General features: G+C 39.2%; 1 protein-coding gene across 2 annotated transcripts in view; it reads right to left on the reverse strand.

The window, feature by feature from the left end:
* The window catches only part of SLC2A9 (solute carrier family 2 member 9), a 138,241-nt gene that overhangs the window by 55,951 nt on the left and 63,857 nt on the right, over positions 1–18,433 (reverse strand). For both annotated transcript variants that reach the window (XM_009471115.2, XM_087736551.1), the window contains 2 exons: positions 14,742–14,874; positions 5,466–5,653 (listed from right to left, as the gene is read on the reverse strand). In XM_009471115.2, the coding sequence (XP_009469390.1) occupies positions 5,466–5,653; positions 14,742–14,874 (321 nt within the window). The remainder of the gene's footprint in view (positions 1–5,465; positions 5,654–14,741; positions 14,875–18,433) is intronic.

The following is an 18,433-nucleotide window of genomic DNA, read 5'->3' on the forward strand; positions in this document are numbered from 1 at the left end:
TTAGTCACAACACTGCTGTACTTCTGCTTGCAGACCCAGGCAGAATTACAAGCAGCTTTAACTCAATTTAGCTTAATTCACTTAGGAGTAAATCAAAGAAACTCACTTTAAGCTTGAACAAGAGGATACAAATAGGTTTCATGTGGCTGAGCCACACTGCTTTAAAAAGCAGGTTTGGGTGGCTTTATGGAACACTTCAGTGGCACGTAACAACAGAAGAGAGAAGAGGAAAGAGATGCTGAGAGGGACTGCAGAAACTGCTTCTTTTCGGACAGGTGTGAGATTTATCTCACTTTAATTTATAAGATAGGTATGAGATTTATCTCACTGCAGCGTGGACATCTGCAGTCAAGCCATTGCCCTAATCTCTCTTTATTATCAACAGAAAGAAAAGATACTTTTAGAGTGAGAGTCACTTGGCGAAAAGTAAATAGCTGCTTTTAGGATGAAATGAATCATAGGCTAGAAGGAGCTGTCACTAATGGACAGAAACACAGGGAGCACAGGGTTATCAGCTTAGATGAAGACTTTTGTGTTTGGTCAGTAAAATCATATCCAGTGGTGACAATATCCAGAGAGAGAATACATAGTGGTAATACTTTAAAATAACAAGTCTGGTAAGTATAAAAGCCCCATTAACATCACAAATAAAGTCTGAAAACCATATAGTTGGATTCAAGGTGACAACAAAGAACTAGCCAAAGATTTTGTCTGTCAAAAAGCGTGCAACAAGGAGAGGTTGCCTTGGAGAGAGAAAAGATAACTGATTTACTAGAGAGATGAAAAAATTGAAAAAACTGATTATCAGAAGAAAATAAAGTTCTAAACCACAGTTGATTACCTGTGACAACAACACTGAAAGCCAGAGATAATAATGGCACTGAACATAAAAGTAGCAGTGATATTTTTTCCCAAATGCTGTCCATGTGACAAGCCCTAACAGGGCAAACACTGCTAAAGAAAAGGCTTGTTTGATGAATGGAAGTGTTTTGATCACATGAGGAAAAGCCTGCTGCATGCCAGCATATTATGCACATGCTACATCTGTTCATCAAGCTACTAACTCAGGAGCTTTGTAAAGAAACCAGTAATTCTAAATTCCCAACTAGCCCTTCAGCAAAGCTGCTTGTCCCAGACCAAAGAAGCCAATCCAACTCATCCCTCATAAAAGTAAAATAAAATACCAAGGACTAAAAAGTCACCTATATCACCTTACAGATAGAGAGGCTGACTGAAGACTTTCATGCCTACTGCTGGCACATCAGCTCTCAGCAGAATAGATGCGGTGACAGTAAGTAATAGCAGCAAACTTCTCTATGTGAAGTAATCTGCCTTCATGTAGCGTGCACTGGTGTTAACTGTGCATTTCATTGGCCTTGCTGATACAGAGCACAGACTGAAGCAAACCCAAGGATCAGCTCCCAATTCCCTCTGAAATGCTTATGCCCACTGATAGTTCTTTGGGGACCCAGTACTCTGACAACCTATGCACATTCCATACTCCTACCCAGTATGTAAGGAAAACAAGGTAGCACAGAAACGTGATAAAAGTGATCTTTTTCTCCATATGACAAGTTACAAGATAGAAAAAATCATGCAATGGAAGTTAGAAACCATGTAATTTAGGCATTTCATTCTTGACATCAGTTTTGCACAGCAGGTAGAGCTTCTAAAAATGATGGCGATATTGCAGGTATGCAGACCTTGAAAGAGAAGAGGCCGAAGAGTCACTTAATCAGGCAACTCCTGAATGTAATTTGTCAAAATGTAACAACTAGAACGTAAGATGTTTTGCAAGTGGTTTCGCAGAAGAGCGTGCCTGCCCATCGATGGTACGAGTGGTAGTAAAACAGGTAGATTAAAAAACTGGCAGAGCAAAGACAGGATGAGGTTCACTGACTTATTAGTCTCTGCAGCAGCACAAAAATAAATTAGGGTAAAAATTAACAAGATGTACACATTTCAAAACAATAAAAGTGAATGTTTTTCAGCCTGTGTATCATTAAACAGGGAAATACATTGCTCTAGGATATCACTGAGAAAAACTTACTAGGCTAATGACGACCACTCTAGTTTCTCTTAAATTATTTTTCTAACATGTTTTTTGTTAGCTAATGATTTCATTAGCTAACAAAATTAGATAACGATTGGGCTAGAAATTACGGAATGAAAGAGCTGTGGAAAATGGGGCAGAAGGTCCAAAAACCCAGAAACAACTGCTGTCAAGTCCAAATCAACACAGGGAAGTCTGACTTCCTATGTCCATGGTGGGCTGCTGTTGCTTCACAGGCTAAAGTGAAACTTTGCCACTTTGGTCAGTTAAACAGCCGCCATGAGGAACAGTTGTACCTCTACAGTTCAATTTCTGTGAGTTTGGAGGTAACATTTTAGCATTTTTTGTCTGTAGATTAGTTAGCTGCATGAAAGTTGCTTTCTTTGCTTATTATAAGGTTTTACTCCCATAAGCTCTTAGCTCAAAGTGGCATGTTATACGTTATCAGTGGTGTTCCCAAACTTTCTCACACCATTGACACCTCTAGCACTGACTCAGTTTTCCAGTCCTTTTATTTCTCATCCAGCTCCCTACATACATTTCTTCCTAAGAAATTCAACTCTTCAACAGGAAAAGAAAGCAACACAGACTACTGTGTTGCACACTGCATACTCATCCCCTCCTACGGTACCTAATGCCAGGTCTTCTCCATAGCAAATGTGAAGAGCACACTATGGTAAATCTTTTGCATACTGAAAACATGCGTTGCTGCAGAAACCTCCATCCCCAGCATGATTTCTTGCCGTTTGAAATACAGCCCTCTACATTAAGGCCAGACCCCACAGAAGCCTAGGGATCCCACTTTGGAAATGACTCTCTTAAAGCAATATGCAATACAATATATTTCTTGGTATGAAAAAGGATAAAGTTCACAAATGAGAACTTCACTGTAGTTTTGTGTCTTGTTTAGAACTGAGATACAATTGTAGAAGATAAATAAATTCATTATGGATGATATGTATCATGGATAAATTTTACCAGATGAAAAGAGACTAATACAGATTCATTTATTTATGTCAATTTAGGTCAGACTGTTTGGCATTTCATTATAATTGAATACATTAATATGATCAGGGCTTCACCACGATTTCTGTTCCGCGTGCAAACCAACGAACGTACTGTTTTTAAGCAAAACAAATTTTTATTGTAAAGTAAAAGCCTTAAAAGGAAGCAAATGTTCTCAGATACGAGCAGGATGATTACAGAAGTCTGCCAGTTGCTAATTTCCCCAGAGAGTGACCTGAGACTGTCACCTGAAAGAAGTCCAACTTTCCCATATGCCCTGCCCAGATGGTAGTTGTGGAAAAGACCAGACTGACTAACAGGGCACTACAGACAAAGCAAATGATGGGAGCTATGGGTTAGAAGGAAGCGTTTACAGCCAGTTACACCCTTGCTGACGCTGGCTCGTACCCAGCAGGTTAGCTCAGATGGAGCCAGGCGAACCAAGACCTGGGTTCCGCAGTATCTGTCACACGTATGCCTGCCCTCTAAACTCTGAGCTTCAGGAGACTTGAGCAAGATCAGCCAGGAAAGCCATGCAGAAGAGACAAGGAACTGAAACCTGGTCTCTTAATCAAGTGGTCCAACTACTCTTGACCTCTCGTACCATTTGCTTGTTTTTCCTGGATGAACTATTTAAAAAAATCAATTTCAAAATGCAAATTTTGTGTGAATAATTTTTTTTTTCATGTTTAGTGGCATTATATGGGAGGAGAAGCAAAGTAATAATAAAAAAAGGTGAGGCTTAAAACAGCCAACTTGATGCACAGGTTTCCTGACAAAAATAGTTTTTCTGAGGCATATTTTCACAAAGTGGCCACCTAATGACACTTTAAAACAACTCTGGTATTCATTTTGGAGTGGACATATCTCACTACCCCTTTACACCGCCACTCAAGCTATGAGAGTGTGGCTTTGTTCTACCATGCAATACTGGACAATTTCTGTCATCTATTAAATATCCTCAAAGACACAAAACTCTTCTCTTTCCCCTGAAAATTTAGCTGTGGCATTCTTGGGGGTTTTTTTAGGCAATGTGTTTTATTATTTTAACAGTCCATTTCTTACTGTGTCATTTTGTTTCACTTAAGCGTTGATAAATCTTAGAAGGACTGGATGACAAGATAATTCCATTTCTTTTCTTAAAAAAGTATCCCCAATGAGGAACAAAATAGCCTGTCATTAGCACTGAAATCCTACAATTAGAAGAAAACACCACCTGTAGAAACGTTTTTATAGTTCATGCCACAGTATGAAAAAATCTTCTAGCTCCCTCCTATTGTTTCGTTAAAAATTTTTAGATACCAGAGTTCTAACTGCATTAATCTTTCAAATAATCTTGGACAAATTACTTTGTATTAGTAGTTTTAAAGCTATAGAGATACCTGAGATAAGCCTGAACTAGTTGCCTTAGATATCAGAAGCATCTACACTTATTATCAGTGACTAGCCCTGGGGGAAAAAACTAGCTGAAGTATGCTGTAATGCGCAAAGCCACAGTGAGAGCTCCTTTCAGCAGCGATAATACTGCCTTTCATATATATAAGCAATTAGCACCTTTAAACTATGACGAAAACCCCTTTTGCTTTGAGGCGCTTCACGAGAACATTCATGTTGCGCAATGTAAACCATCTAATCCAGATGTCACAAGCTGCAGCAAGAGAAGTTCTGGCTGGATGAAACCGCTTTTCACTGTGTAAGTGGTGAAAACACCTGGCACAGGTTGCCCAGGGAGGTTGTGGACTCTTCAACCTTGGAGATATTTAAAACTCAACTGCACAAAGCCCTCAGTAGCCTGAGTCAACCCTGAAGTCAGTCCTGCTTTGGGCAGAGGGGTGGACCAGATGACCTCGAAAGATCCCTTCCAATCTAAATTGTCCTGTGACCCTCTCCAAGCTGATGCAATAGGCTCAGACAGATGGAAAAGGAGACTTTGATATCCATTATCAAACATCCAGTGCAATCTCTTAAAATCACTTACAGGAACTTTTGCTGACTTCTGTAAGTACAGAACTAAATTAATACAAGCAGAAATGTCTACTGAAAAGACCAAGTTTACCTAACACGAACAAACATGGGGCATATCAGACCAGATCTTAACTGACCAGAAACAGAATCTGACTAGCAGAAGCTGCGCACTCTTTCTTTGCTGATCTGTGCTACCTTTTCATGTATTCCTTCAAAGTTACACAACGTGGCTTCCCCTGCTTTTTTTTTGTTTAAAAAACCCCCAAATGATACCCGTCTCCGTGGACCTTCCCACATGCTAGTGTAACAAAATCATTACTAATAAGAAACAGCCAAAAATAGAAAGTCATAGAGGTTGCCAAATGGTATAGCACAAACCTTGTATTAAAAAGAAAGAAAGGAGGACCCCAGGAGATGCCATGGCCTGAAGAAGGACACTTACAGCATTTAGCCCACAGAGCTGGTAGCAGCCCATGGTGACGACCACGGTAATGACCTGCCATCGCACAGCGCGGGTTCTCAGGAGCTGAAGTATCGACACTAACTTGGTGTTTCGTTGGACTCGAGACTCTGCCAAAACTTCTTCTATTTCATGAGACACGTCGTCTTTCCCAAGGAAGGTCTGAAATGCTACAAAGAGAGGACGTGTACTTTAGGCCAGACGCTTGACACAATGCACATTTATAACAGACTTGTTTCATAGAAATAGAAATGTTTGACACAAACAGGAGATATACATGGGCTACAACTTAATTATTCTTCTGCCAACAATATCATTCTGCTCTGGGTATAATCTGGCTCATTCCTGCAATTGGTCTCAGAAACTGCAGCAAGAATATAAATTATTTGGCACCCTATCAGATCTCTCCTTATATTATTTCATATATAATATAGCCTAAGGTCCAGTGCAGAGTCAAAACCCTGTGTAATCTGTAAAAAGGATTTAATAGCAAAGCAGTTCTGAACATTATTTGACTTGGCTACTTTTGCAGCCTAACAATACAGCAGACTTCATTACTGGAGACAGATCGGATAGAGAAGTTAGTAACATGTAAAAACATTCGTAAGTCTGGTAAACCAAGAAAAGGCAAACATTTGAAATGAATAGCTATTATTCTTCATTTTTACTCTTGTTTTTACTAGCATATAGGCAAGAATTTGCTTTGTCAGGATGATTAATATTAGAAAGAATTACCCAAAGCAGTTAAAGACTTTCTATTTGTCAACACTGGAGACATGGGAGTGAATTTACCTGGCAAATGTAAGCAAACAACCAACCTTGCCTCCCCAGAAAAAACATACTGTTTAATATTACATTATTGTACATTGATGACTTACTGAGATATCCTTCCACTGTGAATAATAAAAGCTTTCCATCTCACACCTCCTCCAAGAGGTACTACAAACAGATACCTCCCAATGGAGGTGGTGTATCTCGACCAACTTTGTTTTATGGATACTGTATATGTTGATGATGCTTTCTTCACAATCATATGAACATAGCCCAGGGGTTGGCTTTTTAAGAGATGTTTAAAATGCTCTTCATCTTGGAATGATTGCAGAGAAACAATTACATTACACATACCCATGCAATAAGGCTTTGCAGCCCAGTAGCATGCTAACTCTAAAAACAATCCTTTACACAGCAGGTCACTTAAAATTGTTATTTTTCGTGAGTAAGTTGATTTAGTTCCCATAAGAGCCAAATCCATTTTTCTCTTATCCACAGCTGTGCATAGTACTGCCTATAAACAAATGATCTTCACATTTTTCAGTAAGTATACATTCTTTTGGATCATAGAAAGGACTTGGATGGTTAAGAAAGCCAGAGAGACTGACTGGTCATGATTAAAATGCCTCGACTCCATTTAGGTTCTGAAGTTATAAAATTTAACTTTACCCAGTAGGTGAAAAGGCCAACTAGTGGCATTTCAATGTTGTGAGGAATAGGTCACACAAATGAACCGGTGGCCTCCCCGGAGCATCCTTCTCTGTCCCTCTGGCAAATGCGCAATGCTGCGTGATCTGCCTGGCTCCCAGTCTGGCGGCATGGGGAAATAACTTGAGCTCTGGGCCAAGGTTTTCAGATGCAGTTAGCACTTCTATTGCATTTTAATGGGCTCTACGTGACTCTGCTTAACAAGAAGGATGATTTTTTAAGGGATGAACACTGACCACCTCTGGGTGTTAATTCATAACATTCATTTATTCTGATATCCAGTTTCTCTCTCAGGAGAGGAGAGGTCAGAATTTTTAAATCCTTCAGAAACAGTATGAGATTTATCTTTTCACATAGGCCTTACAATCAGAAATGAGTTAACAAATTCGGACCCCAAACCCCAGAATTTAAGCTGCTGAGTTTTGTCCTTCTGCCACTTCCCACTTATTATTAAATGACATGCTAAACACTTGTTAAAATGAGTGTGATGTATTTAAAGGCTACAATAAGAAATGTAAAATTAGAACAGCGTGGCCTATGGTATGTTACAGTCAATGTCTCACGCTTAAATTACACTTTTCTTAGTATTATTAGAGCACTGACAAAGAAAAATTCAGATGAAGATGAGAACAACCAGACATATACCACCATACTCTTCTTTGAAAAGATTCTCTCAGATTTTTAAGCATCTGGTTTATCAGTATGAATCAGGTCAGTGAACAATTTTCTTTATTTTTCCTGTCCTTAGAATCCTTGGCATTCCTGTAGGGCACTCAAGTCAAAAATATAGGTTCAGTCAAGTAAAAAGAAAGCAATCTGTCTTTTCTGCACAAGGGTGCTTACTATATTTCTAGAAGGACCAAGAAGTAAAAAATCTGCAATTACCAAGACTACCAAGCACAAGGCAAGAAAAATACAGGACACCTGCTTTCTTTTTCTTCCCTCCCTGCTAGTAGGACCAGAGGTGTAAATGCCACTAGGAAACCTTGATGGATACCTACAATTACCAACAAGCCAATAAATGCTAAGAAAATGCTATACTATATATGCATGGTTTTGAGTAGACAACACTCAGTCTTCTTAGAAAAACACATTGTCCTGTTAGTCAACACATCTTTAATTTTCTTCCATTAACAGTTTTTCAGTACAGTAAGAATCACAATTTTACACATAATGTGGAAATAAATTCTGCATTAGCAGGGAGACAGGAAAACTCAAAGGTCTTTCAATGTGTGATGTTCAATTCTATTCATTTTACATTTTAAACCCCTGCATTATTGGCACTGAGAAGCACAGCAGTCGTTCCTCTCCCCGCCGCAATGACTCATCTCCCTCCGTGACTGGCTGCTTCTCTCTATAGGGAAGTCTTATTTTCATGTCACGCTTAAAACCATCTAAGGAGTTACAGTTCTAGCAACTTTTAGACCTTTTCCAGATTTCTTTTTAATTCCCTTGGATCAGAAGGTCCTAGATGCTCGTCTTTCAAAAGCTGGTACACTGCCTTTATAAATGGCAAAAGAAGTGGATGGTTCCAGTCAAGGGGAAAGGAGATGGGAAACCCTTCAATTTACACCATCAGCTTTTATTCATCTCAGCTAAATGAAGGTGAAACATCTGAAAGTGGTTCAAAGTTTGAACGAAATCAGGTCGGTACTGTCTTTAAAACCAATCACGCCTTTAAATTAACTGAAGATGGGCACTCAAGAACTCAGCTACATCAGGAATTACTAATTCTTTTTCCACTGTAGTACTTCCATGATTGTGTAAAGAAATCAGCTGTTATCATAAAGACTGAATTAGTGTGTAAACTTTGAGAAGACACTTAAAATGATTAAAATGCTATTGTGTGGCTTACAGAATAGAGGCAGCCCCAGGCAAGAGGAGGCAGAAAAAGAGAGAAGTGGTCACAAGTAGTAGTTTGGGCAACAGGGCTTATGCTTTTAAAAACTAAAACAAAAAAAAAAAAAAGAAGCTGCATGAGTATTATTGTCATCTGTTTCCCACAGACACGTTCACTTTCACTTCACTGATGATTAAGTGTATTAAACCCAACGTCTTTAACACAAAGCTTTGTCTAAGCTCTGCTTAAACAGCATCTTCTTTGGCCACTGTGGGAGACAGAATACTGGGCTGTATGGATGCAGTCAGGCATCTCCTATTAATGCTGGCTGCTGTTATAAGTGGCAGTAGACATATGGGGTGCCTCGCTGTTTGCCTCAACACTTGCAAAAAGTTCACCCAACTTCAATGCTTTTGAATTGGCTATGTAGTAATTTTCCTGTAGTAACTTCATGTCAACACAAAAATATTCGGCAATATGAAAAAACTGTTATTTTCATATACCACTAATTTTATTAGAGTACTGAATAGCCAGAAGAATAATTCAGATGCACCTTGCTAGAAGACATTTAAACTGCTATTTAAATCTAGCAAAATATTAATTAACTACTAGCATGTAGCATAGCAAAGTTTAAGAATAAATCTCAGATTTGCTATTCCAATTCAGTAAATGTAACTGCAAGCAAAAGGCTTTTCCCATGTGTCACCTCTTTCTCCTTCTAAGTCAAGGAACAACAGATCTTCTGTGAGTTATCATCCAGTTTGGGATTACATCTTTACCTGTTCTTACATCTGGTTTCACAGACCACCAATACAAAATAGGCCTGTTCAGGTTCGCTTGAGACTAGCCAAGATGTACAGGTAAAACAAAATATCCACATGCCACCCTAGAATAACACAAGAATTGGTAAACCGAGTTGTATCAAAGGTCCAGTGAACCAAGTATCCTTTGTAAAAGACAGGATGCTTAAGAAAAGACACACCACGAACACTCCAGCTTTCGGCAGTCAGCAACCACCTGAGATGGAGCCTCTACCATAAGCCAGGAAGTGTAGTAGTCATGGCTGTGTCTTCCTTTCCAATAAGCATAGCTTACAATGCTTAGAGACATACAAAAAGCACAGATAAGCAAAAATAAATCATGTTTGTCCTTGTTGTCAGTCATAACAACTTCATCTAAATCACTGGATTTGCAGCAATTGGTTCCTGCTGTACCTTTGGTTTTCATATCTCTCTTGTTCATGTGGGCCCCATGAGGGGCTTTGTAAAAAATTAGCTACCTGCTTTTTTTAAATCAGGAATGGCCTCACTCTTTTATTGCATCAAAAGGTATCAACTTGAATCCATATTTCCAAGAATTTAAACCTACACTTCTCATTATACCTGGTGTAATGCTTCTTTCGTAACCATGGGAGTTTTAATGTGTGATTGAACATGCTAGATGAACAGATTTTGTACATCACCAACAGATGTTACTCTGACATTATATCTAAACTATTTAACCCTTAAGACATAACAATATTCTTGTTCTCTGGCAAGCTGGGATGCCAGCTGAATTCCAGTATTGATTTACATGACATGCTACTATAGCTGCACTGAAAATTCAGGTTTCCTCCTTGTAACAGTATTCTTCAATAGAGACGCATCAGCTCGCCAACTGAGAGTGTTTATAACTAACGTAGTTAGTCATAAAACTGTTCTGTTTTATCACACTGCTGCTACTGTTTTTATTTATATTGCACTGTGGCCACAGTCAGAGATCAGGGGTCCACTTGGCATGTAACTAATAGACAACTCATGTCAAATGCCCTTCTTACCATCCTAGAACTTGGATAATAAACTGCCTGATGTAATTAGAGCAGCAGGTTTTTCTTTTTCTTCCTGTTCCTATCCCTGTTACTCTTTGCTCCCACTGCTCTCTAGCAACTGAATAATAATCTCCTTCCAAAGTCCTTCTCCTCAATCACTTGAATACCCATTTCTCCTCTGCTGTCTGGTGAGCATTATGAAGAAGGATCACACCAGTTAAATGCCAGGCATTTTTCTCCCTTCTTTTCTTACCAAGAGAGAAAAATATTAGTTATGGGACCTGGGAGGCAAGCTGGGATGGTTCTTCCCTCTCCCCATTACCAGACTTTTAGGTTTGAGCAAAGCAGGTTTAAGGATTGTGCTGTTGGTCCAGTCCATCATTCTCCCTCCACAACACATAAATCAGTTCTCCCACATTCAGCAGTGAGACAGGAATATGGGAGACAGTTCAGGTCCTGCTGGTCTCAGGGAGTCACATACAGGATGGTGACCTCCAGGAGGACATGCAGAGCTCAGCTGCTAGCATTGCTTTTAGCAGCAGACAACTGCAAGTCACCCACAGCGTCCAAATGGCTGATCAGCCCGACATTGGCTCAGCCACCCACAGTGTGCACCATTTGCACTGTTAGAAAGGGGAAAGCAGGGAACCGGGTAGATCCCTGTTAGTGGAGCTCAGGAGACATCATTCATCTGAGGCCTCGCTACTCCTGTGCTCATGGAGTAGCTTCTCTTGTGATGGTGTGGTTTACATTTGTACATGACGCTCGCCTGCTCTAACCTCATCCCTTTTCTTTTTTCATCACTTACACAACACATTTTGGTCCCTCTCCCTCCTTCAGTCTCTTATTTGCCACTTAAGGGCACCGTGCTCTTTTACACCTCTGCCAGAAAAAAGAATGAGCTGCTTGTATTTCGGTAGTTGTAGTCTGGTTATCTCCTGAGGACAGAAGAAAAGGAGGGGATGAAAGCAGGAGCAGAACTTCATGGAAACTCAATGACCTATATTATGTCACCAGATTTTTATTGCTCTAAAACAGTTAGGAAGATTAATGTTGTCATCTCCATTTTAGAAGCTTTGGCATACACGTACATTTTAGAGTATTTTATAAAGACTAATGTAGTTATCTGCCTTAAATACAGGGGACCTTTTACAAATAACAGTTTTACATTTCTCCAACAAGATATAATCCACAGTGAAATGTATGTTTGCATGAATAGCCTTGATCCGTTCGGGGAAAGAAAAAGGATTTAGTCAGAAGAAAGACCGGCACATTTCTGATATTAACATGCAGATTTAACCTAAGAGGCAAATAATTCAAAAGCATTACTGTAGTCATCATTAAAACAGAGAATACTACATTGTCATTATATGGCTTACAAGCAGTAGTTTTTTTTTTAATAACCCACAAACTCCTCTGGTCTCCCGAATAGTCAGGCTTTTCCTCCCCCATTTCTGCAGACAATGGTAACATCCAGATGATTTTTCTTGATTGTTGATTCACAGTTATTCACCCTCCTATTTTATGAATTCCCCCCACTCGCTTTCATTATTCCACTGCATTACTCCAGATACCTGAGACTTGGCTCGTGCCTAATCTGGATTTCTCCAAGCGCCCTGGGGTGAGGAGGAGGGCTCCAAACCCCGCCGCTGCGCTAACATCACAGGTGTCCTCTGGCCGGTCCTTGCATGAATCAACCCAACTCCTTCCCCACCTACCCCCATGCTGAACAGAGATCCGAAGATACTCTCACTTGCAAATCTACGTTAGGAGAGCGGTGATTACAAAGGACGGGCAATGGTAAGAAAATTACTTGTGTTCCTAACATGCTTCATAATAAGTCATGTAGATACATTATAGCACAGAAATATAAGATATGATCTATGCTGCCTGACAGGTGGATTTTATGGATTATGAACTCCAAAATTATGTTTAAGAATCATCCTTACCTGTTTTCCTGCTGATATCCTACACGCTACATTGCCCATGCAACAAGGTGGCCAATTCTGGAAGCATGGCTGCTTGATAGGCAAGGAATGGAAGGGAGATTCAGGGGGATGTATACACCTCAATGCCCTACGGTCCTCTGCAAATCTCTGTCTAGAATCATCGGTCCCTAGCTGTTTTGAAAGCTCTGTAGACTACACTCAAAATGAATTTCACTCTGTACTATCATTATTAATTTTTTATTTTAGAATTAATCAGGTCCAAAAGCTTTTATTGATAAGCAGCTAATTTGAAAAGTTTTTTATATCAGCCTTCTCTTTTTTTTTCCTCAGAGTGTCTAAATTTATAGTCTTTAAGGGGTTCATGAAAGCCACTTTCTTGTAATCAGCAAGCCAGTTGCTAAAGCTCATTTCCCTTCAACTACCAAATAAGGTGTGGATAACCTTGCTCTCCTGATGTCTTCTACTCCAAAATCCACCTCCAATGCTTCTAGATTAGCTTTCAAATCATTTATCAGCACACGTCTGCTGAAAACATCCCGGACTGCAGTTGGCCCATTACCAGCAACAGTAAAATGGTGTGAATTTCAAGGCAGGTGGTGTTATTTTACTGCCAATTTTTTACAATTTTTAAACTCCGCCTACAAGAGGCTCAGCTTCACTGTCAGTGCTGAGGTTTCCAGGTACTGTGGCAATATTTCCAATAGGTCCCTATAACAAGTGCGACATTATGCAACAGCACTGCAGATGCAGACTCTTTGCCAGCCATAGCTCCGGAAACACATTTAGAGTTTTATCAGGTAGAAATGAGCCAGTTTAAACTTGGCACCCAAAGGCGTTTCTTCCCAGCCCAGCCGTGGTGCTGCAGAAGTTACTAGCCAACAGCCAGCCCCAAGCTGCTCACCACAGCGTTCCTGCTGGGCGCTCTGGCCACGGCTGGCAGGCAAGCCCTTTCCTTCGCGGTCCCTGGAAACGCTGATCTCTGCCTCACCACATCTCTCTTGACTCTGTAAAGCTAAAGAACTCTCCCCAAAGCCTTGTTGCTTTTGCTCTCTCCTTTTTTCTTTTTTTTCCTTTCTTTTTTTAAACACTCTACTGTATCTTTAAATGTTTGAGGCTCCAACATTCACACAATTCTTCATTCAACACCAAACTGAGACAACATGGAAGTCTCTTCATTAGTGTGCCATTTCTATTTCAGAGTGCTCATCAGAACAAAAAAGGCCAGTTTTTCATTTCATAGTAGAAGAAACAGGATAGAGTGAGTTGCATTCATTTCATGCTAGAAGATTGTTAAATTTAAGTTCCAGGGGCTGATTCACACTTTGCAGGTAATTTTGCAAGTGACTGAAAATGTTAAGAGTTATATTCAAATGAAGCTTTTAGGAATAATTTCCAAAGCTCAGTTATGTTCTGCAAACATCTTGGTATTATAATCAGGCTCCTTCCTTCTTTGTACACGCCTGTTTTTAATACATCCCTGTAATAAGGAAATACTGATTTTCAATATTCTCTCAATCATAACGTGATGATATATTGGAACTCACAACTGATCATAGTAATTTTAGTGGGGCAGAGTATACAGCAGCTGTGATCACAAAAGCATTGTTTTTTATACATAGAACCTAAAGAAAGAACAAAATATTCTGGTCTGTGTCTGTGAAACTGAAGCAAGCTATATGGGAGCACTGAAAATTTTCAGTTAAATAGGTGTATGAGGTTTTTATGAGATATAAAAAGGTTATTGAGTTACAGAAACACATGGTTAAACACAGTGACTACTGAACAAAACCCAACCACAGAATCAATGTTTTCGTTAGGGAAACTGCAAAGACTGTAGATAAGAGAAAGTCATGAAGACTGAAATCATCTTTCACTCCTGAATGAACCCTGCATATAGTTGCTGATGCACCACAGCAGGATGATTTGGTTCAGGTTTCTATCACCATGCATAATGCTATATAGGTTAGTTTGTTGGAGAATTTAATTTATTTAAAAAAAAAAAAAATCAAAGCAACAGTTATTTTTACACATACACACAGACAAAGAGAAAAGGTGAGGAAAAAAAATTGCCAAGACAATCTCTCCTATTGGAATACTCTGCTTTTACTGGGATATCAGAATTACTTTCCAGCCTGCATCCCTACAATAAGCATCCTTTGTTGCAACAAAGTAACACATCATACCTTTTTCTGCCTTGCTCGTATTATGCTTTTCAAGCAGGAGGTAACGAGGACTTTCAGGAAGAAAAGGCAGAATCATGACTTGTATCAACGAAGGAACAATGATTGCTCCAAATAAGTAAGGCCACCGAGATTCCTGCAAACGGATGCAAACATAAGTCAGTAATACTCTCCCATAGTGATACTAGGAAGAAAAGTAGCTTCGACAAGAAATGCTGTAACTTTTAATCTTTCAACATATTGTGTCAGTGAGCAGAGTGATGTCTTCTGCCTGAGCTTAGTATGCAGTCTGAACACTTCCCCCTCAGATCACCTCATTCAAGGGCCAAGGAAGACAGAATTCAAGCCATCAACTGCCTGAGCATTGAAAGAGAGAGGCAGGGAAGCTGGAAAACAGCAATATATAACATGTTTTTCCTCTTCATCAGCATCAACAACTATACATGTAAAAATATGATATATACTCAGATACATATTCTACAAGTCATCCCCACTCATAGTATTACCACTTATTAGCTTTAAGAAAGAGTACAACACTATTTTCATATAGTTACATATACCTGCATGTTGTCTCTTCATCTAATCTAATTGATCTAATAAATAAATAAATAAATATATTTGGCTCAGTCCTCTTAATTGTCATAGTATGGGTAAAATCCTGATAAGGCTTCAGCTAATCTGCAGTTTAGCACAGTTTTGTCGTTCTCAGTTTAATGCACAACATTTGCCTCACAGGTACAACGAACACACAGTTGGGCAGTTTTCATTTCTGTTCAGAAAAGAAGACATATACAAGTTCAACGCAATTAGAGTGAAAGACAGCTGTATAATTTAAAGACAAACAAGATATCTGGCTAACCCGATTGAGGTTATCTTTATGAATGTTTTCTCTTGCAACCATTGATTCCACCTAATTTAAGTATAAAAAAAATGGGTTTCCCCTATCTTCCTGCCCAAAATCACAGAATCATAGCATATCTCAAGTTGGAAGGGACCCATAAGGATTATCAAGTCCAACTCCCTGCTCCTCGCAGGACTACCTCAAACTGAACCATATGACTAACAGTGTCGTTCAAACGCTCCTTGATTTCTGCCAGGCTTGGTGCCGTGACCGCTTCCCTGGGGAGCCTGTTCCACTGACTGACCACTCTCAGTGAATCACAAGACCTTAAAGACATCCTTTGGTTCTATGGTAGTGTAACTAAGAATAATACATTATACTGTTTCCCACTCTGAATTAGCTAACCTAGCTCAGATGTTCAAATGAAACACTGACAGCCCTGCTCCCAAGTCCACGAAATAGAAAGTGCTTTTTCTATTGCCTTGCAAGTGATCTGCTGGAAGTCTCCAGCAAGGACCTGAAACAAGAGAGCCATCTGCAGCATCCCCACCAATGCAAAGCACTGACGACCCCTCTCTGGCAAGTCCCCCCTACAGAAGCCAGGCAGTTTTAACCTGCCAGAGCCCCACCGCCATGTAGGTGAAAAGCACAAGATGCTGCACTATCCAACATTATTAACATGAATCTACTCAACTGCTCCAAGTTCAGTATTCATCTATTTAATTCAGTGCTTTCTAATTTGAGACTTGGTTCTTAATTGAAAAGCCTGCTGAGACTTCAGTGGGCCTACTGTTCAGGCATCACGTCTAGCACATTTTCAAAGCTTGGCTAGATCAAAAGCAGATTGCGCTGCATCCTGGCTGACTGAGCTCCAAGAGGCACCAGGGGTTTGGATCCCGTCCCTTCATCAGAATGAATCCATCCATTCAGAGCCCACATTTCCCCAAACAGAGCTGGATAAATTTTATTCCAATATCATTTTCCACAGTTAAATCAAGGGTCAAAAGCCCCCAAACTACTCTCTGTTGATAGTTTTTATTTTACATTCTCCCACTTCAGCAATGCAACTGCTAAAACACAATTTACTGCATGGTACAGAATGTAATCCAAGCCCCAAACCTGAACTGAGGCCTGAGATAACTTAATAACACAGAACATAGAACACGCAGGGTATCTCCTAATTAAACTTTTCACCTGCCTTTTAAGTGACAGGGTTTGGGTTTCGTTTTTTTTTTTACATCTCCTGGGATGGGAAAACAACTTGAGAAAGGGATTTTTTCAAACAATTTAAAGCTCAAGGTTATCAGTCTTCCTTAGAGCCTCCATTACCATGAGAACTTCAAGATCCTATTTCTTCATTCTGAATTTTATTTTTTTCTAAATGCAGTTGAATGGAGAACTTTACCTAATATAGGAGAACCAAGAATGGTTAACAATGTGTTTATAAACAAATGAGCCTCAGTCTTATTTTAAAAATTAGAAAATTAAACTTCTGTTAAGATTTCAAGATCAGTTAATAAATCACATCAAAAAATAGGTACCTGTTTGTAAAGAATAACTTAAGAGAACAGGCAGTACAACTGATCAGTTTTAGTCTATGTCTGCCTGGAAACAGACATTTCTTTCACACAAAGGCATCAAAAAAGATTTCATTGTTTTATGTAATCTCTATCATTATTTCCTATAACATAAATACACTTGCTATGTACCATATAAAAAAGTTTATAGGGTGTTAGGGCTTTTTACAATACTTCTAGATAAAAATCTTACTCTTGATCAGCACATCATATTTCCTGTGGGTTTTTTCCACAATGCCAAGGACATGTTTTAAAGGGAAAAAAAAAAAGTCTCTCCTGTATATTGTTGTTATTAACATTCTGCAAACCTATGGAGACTTACTTGGAATAAGATTTCACCCCTTTTAAAGTCTCCCATAGTGTACGGTTTTTCAGTTGGTCACATTTCTCTCAAATAACTCTTCTGAAAGTGTTATTTTGAAAAAGATATGAACAAGACTGAACTTCTGAACCTACCCTTCACAATAAATAACAGACCCTTGCAGTGTAATAAAAAGCCCCCTACTTTCACCAAATAAGACACTGAGCTTCCTTTATTTCCTCTATGAAAGATTTCTGGTTTACCTTTTATTATGCTAACTTTTAAAACCTTAAAGTGAAACAATCATAAATATGCTCCCACTCGCCATTGCTGGCATGAGTTGATCAGTAAGTCACTGAAGTCAATGGAAACTTCTCCATCCATTTCAAAAGTTTTTGGATGACACCTATTCAATACTATAGAACACGCATTCTACTTGCTTTTCTCTTCATTTACATTATTCACATTCAAATTCTTCATCTCACTACAGAAAAGAAATAGGAGGACTAAAATGAGTTTAGAAGGCCCATAGATTTGTTGGTCTAAAAGCATAAAATACAAATTGCTGAAAATCAAGCTGAATTAGACCCTATAAAGAGAATTAAAAGAAGCAGGGAAAAGAGGGGTTCCCTAACCTTTTTAATAAGGAATAGGACAAGATACAAACTGGGACAATGCTCAGAAGCAATAATAAGGTAAAGGCAGAAGACAGCGTAGGCATGACTTAGAAGACACATTAACACTTCACCTCAGTTGTCATCCCTAAGGAGAAGCACACAGGCACTACTGAGAGAAATGAAAAAACCACATCCCATTTTATCTCAGGAAAAACTTAAAAGAGCATTAAATATTTTAATTATAGGGGATCTGACTCATCACCTGCTCAGAATTGGTACAAATAACATGTCAAGATGGTAAGATTTTAATTTTAAACTGTCACATTATGGATATTTGCTTAGGCTGGAGCATGAAAAAC

This window comes from Nipponia nippon, unplaced genomic scaffold, assembly GCF_047370975.1.
Source record: "Nipponia nippon isolate SJK-2023a ecotype South Korea unplaced genomic scaffold, ASM4737097v1 scaffold_6, whole genome shotgun sequence".
In the NCBI taxonomy this organism is placed as follows: Eukaryota; Metazoa; Chordata; class Aves; order Pelecaniformes; family Threskiornithidae; genus Nipponia; species Nipponia nippon.